The 4,689-nt window shown below is 40.5% G+C and overlaps 1 protein-coding gene across 1 annotated transcript; it reads left to right on the top strand.

The window, feature by feature from the left end:
* Positions 1–538: 538 nt before the first annotated feature.
* On the top strand, positions 539–1,570 carry LOC120291276 (disease resistance protein RPV1-like). The gene has a single exon (XM_039308433.1). It carries the CDS (start codon positions 539–541, stop codon positions 1,568–1,570), a length of 1,032 nt encoding a protein of 343 aa, XP_039164367.1.
* Positions 1,571–4,689: the final 3,119 nt, after the last annotated feature.

Below are 4,689 nucleotides of genomic sequence, written 5' to 3'. Positions count from 1 at the left end.
ATCGGGCTATGCTTAAAATCTACAGTATTTGAAGAATTGCTTGAATTTATTGGTTTTTTTAAAGAAGCTCAAGTTTCTTGAAGCCTCTTATTGTGCATCATTAGCCCGCATACCAAGCTCCATAAGCCATTTAGCATCTCTGGCTCTCCTTAACCTAAGGGGGTGCGATAAACTTTCTTAACTACCTGACACAATAGGCTCTTTCACATCGCTGTAGAGATTGTTATTATCGCAATGCCACTCGTTGAGAGAAATGCCAGCCTCCATCGGAAAGTTGGAATCATTGATGGAGCTGCACTTAAAATGTATAGCATTTGAAGAATTGCCCGAACTTATCTGTTCTTTAAAGAGGCTCAAGACTCTTGATGCCTCTTATTGTTCATCATTAAACCGCATCCCAAGCTCCATAGGACATCTAGCATCTCTGTCTCTCCTTGACGTAAGGGGGTGCAATAACCTTGCTCAACTTCTCGACGGAATAGGCTGCCTCGCATCGTTGCAGAAGTTGTTATAATCAGAATGTCTCTTGTTAAGAGAAATGCCCCAGTCCATCGGAAAGTTGGAATCATTGACCGAGCTGCATTTAAAATCTACAGCATTTGAAGAATTGCCTGAATTTATCGGTTCTTTAAACAAGCTCAAGACTCTTGATGCCTCTTATTGTGCATCATTAGCCCGCATACCAAGCTCCATATGCCATCTCGCATCTCTGTCTCGCCTTAACCTAAGGGGGTGCGATAAACTTGCTCAACTTCCCGACAGCATAGGCTCCCTCACATCACTGAAGCACTTGTTATTATCGGAATGCCACTCGTTGAGAGAATTGCCAGACTCCATCGGAAATTTGGAATCTTTGATCGGGTTGGGTTTAAACTCTACATCATTTGAAGAATTGCCCGAATTTATTGGTTCTTTGAAGAAGCTCAAGTTTCTTGATGCCTCTTATTGTGCATCATTAGTCCACATAGCAATCTCCATAAGCCATCTAGCATCTCTGTCTTTACTTAACCTAAGGGGGTGCGATAAACTTGGTCAACTTCCAGACACAATAGGCTCTCTCACATCGCTGCAGAGATTGTTATTATTGGAATGCCACTTATTGAGAGAAATGCCAGACTCCATCGGAAAGTTAAAATCATTGACTGAGCTGCATTTAAAATCTACACCGTTTGAAGAATTGCCTGAATTTATCGGTTCTTTAAAGAAGCTCAAGACTCTTAATGCCTCTTATTGTGCATCATTAGCCTGCATACCAAGCTCCATATGCCATCTAGCATCTCTGTCTCTCCTTGACCTAAGGGGGTGTGATAAACTTGCTCAACTTCCGGACACAATAGGCTCCTTCACATCGCTGCAGAGCTTGCTATTATCGGAATGCCACTCGTTGAGAGAAATGCCAGACTCCATCGGAAAGTTGGAATCATTGACCGAGCTGCATTTAGAATCTACATCATTTGAAGAATTGCCCGAATTTATTGGTTCTTTAAAGAAGCTCAAGACTCTTGATTCCTCTTCTTGTGCATCATTAGCCCGCATCCATAGGACATCTAGCATCTTTGTCTCTCCTTGACGTAAGAGGTGTGATAAAGTTGCTCAAGTTCCGGACACAATAGGCTCCCTCATATAGCTGCAGAGCTTGTTATTATCAGAATGCCACTTGTTGAGAGAAATGCTAGACTCTATCGAAAAGTTGGAATCATTATCGGGGTGAGTTTAAAATCTACAGCATTTGAAGAATTGCTTGAATTTATGGGTTCTTTAAAGAAGCTCAAGACTCTTAAGGCCTATTATTGTGCATCATTAGCCCGCATACCAAGCTCCATAGGCCATCTGGCATCTCTGTCTCTCCTTGACCTAAGGGGGGCAATAAACTTGCTCAACTTCCGGACACCATAGGCTCCCTCACATCGCTGTAGAGGTTGTTATTATCGGAATGCCACTCGTTGAGAGAAATGCTAGACTCCATCGGGTAGTTTGAATGATTGACCGAGCTTCATTTAAAATTTATAGCATTTGAAGAATTTCCTGAATTTATCGGTTCTTTAAAGAAGCTCAAGACTATTGATGCCTCTTATTGTGCATCATTAAATCGCATACCAAGCTCCTTAGGCCATCTAGCATATCTGCTCTCATTGACCTAAGGGGTGCGAAAAACTTGCTCAACTTGCGGACACAATAGGCTCCCTGACATCGCTACAGAGCTTGTTATTATCGAAATGCCACTCGTTGAGAGAAATGCCAGACGCCATCGGAAAGTTGGAATCATTGATCGAGCTGCACTTAAAATCTACAGCATTTGAAGAATTGCCCAAATTTATCGGTTCTTTAAAGAAGCTCAAGACTCTTGATGCTTCTTATTGTGCATCATTGGCTTGTATACCAAGCTCCATATGCCATCCAGCATCTCTGTCTCTCCTTGACCTAAGGGGGTGCGATAAACTTGCTCAACTTCCGGACACAATAGGTTCCCTCACATGTTTGCAGAGCTTGTTATTATCGGAATGCCACTCATTGAGAGAAATGCCAGACTCCATCGGAATGTTGGAATCATTGGCCGAGCTGCATTTAAAATCTACTGCATTTGAAGGATTGCCAGAATTTATGGGTTATTTAAAGAAGCTCAAGACTCTTGATACCGCTTATTGTGCATCATTAGCTCTATACCAAGCTCTATAGGTTGTGTGGCATCTTTGTCTCTCTTGGCCAAACGGGTTGCAATAAACTTGCTAAACTTCTGGGCACCATAGGTTCCCTCACATCGTTGCAGAGCTTGTTATTGTCGGAATGCCACTCATTGAAAGAAATGCCAAATTCCATCAGAAAGTTGGAATAATTGGGTGAGCTGCATTTAAAATTTGTAGCATTTGAAAAATTACCTGACTTTTTTGATTCTTTGAAGAAGCTCAAGACTCTTGATGCCTCTTATTGTGTATCATTAGCCCGCATACCAAGCTCCATAGGCCATCTAGCATCTTTATCACTCCTTGACTTAAGGGGGTGATATAAACTTGCTGAACTTTTGGACATCATAGGCTCCCTCACATCGCTACGGAGCTTGTGATTATTGGAATGCCACTCGTTTAGAGAAATTCCTGAATCCACTGAAATTTTGGAATCATTGACCGAGTTGCGTTTAAAATCTACAACATTTGAAGAATAACCTGAATTTATTGGTTTTATAAAGAGGCTCAAGATTGTTGATTCCTCTGATTGTGCATCATTAGCCTGCATACCAAGCTCTATGGGCCATCTAGCATCTTTGTCTCTCCTTGACTTATGGGGGTGCAATAAACTTGCTTAACTTCCAAACACTATAGGCTCCCTCACATCGTTGTAGAGCTTGTAATTTTGGAATGACACTTATTGAGAGAACGTCAGACTCCATCGGAAAGTTAGAATCATTGACCGAGCTGCGTTTATAATCTACAACATTTGAAAAATTACCTGACTTCATTGGTTCTTTGAAGAAGCTTGAGACTCTTGATGCCTCTTATTTTGCATCACTAGCCTACATCCCAAGCTCCATAGGCCATCTAGCATCTCTATCTCTCCTAGACCTAAGGGGATGCGATAAACATGCTTAATTTCCAGACACTGTAGTCTCCTTCACATCTCTGCAACGCTTGTTATTATTCGGATGCCACTTGTTGAGAGAAATCCCATACTCAACCAGAAAGTTGGAATCATTGACGGAACTACATCTACAATGATTATGGAATTACCAGAAAATACTGGCAATGTGAAAAACTTGAGGATGTTGGACATTAGTGGAATCCCATGACAGAATTACTTGATGACAGGGGAATATTGGTAGAACTCCAAGAGTTGAGAGCTTCAGGAGGGAAAAATTCGGAAGGACCAGCTGAACAAGTTTTGCTAGTCAATCTTGATTTAGATAAGCGTAAAAAACTATCGGACCTGCGCTCTTGTGTACTGTCTCTAGGTATCACCTACCAGATCCTACAATTGCTAGATCTTTCCTAACTAACCTTTCTTGAGAAACTCACTCTTTTTGATTGGCTTGAGTGTCTCCCTTCTGTAATACGTTGTGGAAAAGCTGTGAAACTTGATTTGTAATTTCTACAAGTTCAGGCTATTAATTTGGCATTTTACTTACTTTTTGTCTGGTGATACAGTTCTCTTAAAGTGTTCTAGGACTCCTCTAGCCAACAACTCAGCCATCGACTACCAAACAGCAGATTCTGAACATGTTTTGAAGAGACCAAGACCTTTTGGAATCTTAGATGAAGTACTTATTTGTTCTTGCTTTTTCTTTATCTTTTTTTCATTTATTAATGAATAGTTCCATCTACAAAGAGAATTATTTTAACTGGTTGATCAATTATCTGTTATGTATGGGATGCTTTTCTCAACATTCGTAACTAGAACTCCTAGGACTTATTATATGTACTTCACGCTATTTTAAGTCTTCTGTTCATGGAAGTAGGGATTTCAGTTTTCCTGAATTATAAAGTGAAGCTGGAACATAACACCCCTTCTTGCATTTCTCTTTCTTAATTATCTTTCTGCACATGCCTTTGAGCTAAAATCTTCAAAAAGCGCTCTCATTTTGGTGCTATTGCAACATGTGATCATGCATTGAGAATCTTCAGGAGAAACTTTTAGTTTTGAGGTTTGTAAATACCCTAAACTAGATGATAAACTAATGAAATAATGGAGGATTGGAAG

Source organism: Eucalyptus grandis, chromosome 3, assembly GCF_016545825.1.
Source record: "Eucalyptus grandis isolate ANBG69807.140 chromosome 3, ASM1654582v1, whole genome shotgun sequence".
Classification (NCBI taxonomy): Eukaryota; Viridiplantae; Streptophyta; class Magnoliopsida; order Myrtales; family Myrtaceae; genus Eucalyptus; species Eucalyptus grandis.
This window is presented reverse-complemented; position numbering and strand designations above follow the sequence as displayed.

Coding starts and splice junctions, on each gene's coding strand:
- LOC120291276 (XM_039308433.1), top strand. CDS start 539: ATGCCCCAGTCCATCGGAAAGTTGGAATCATTGACCGAGCTGCATTTA.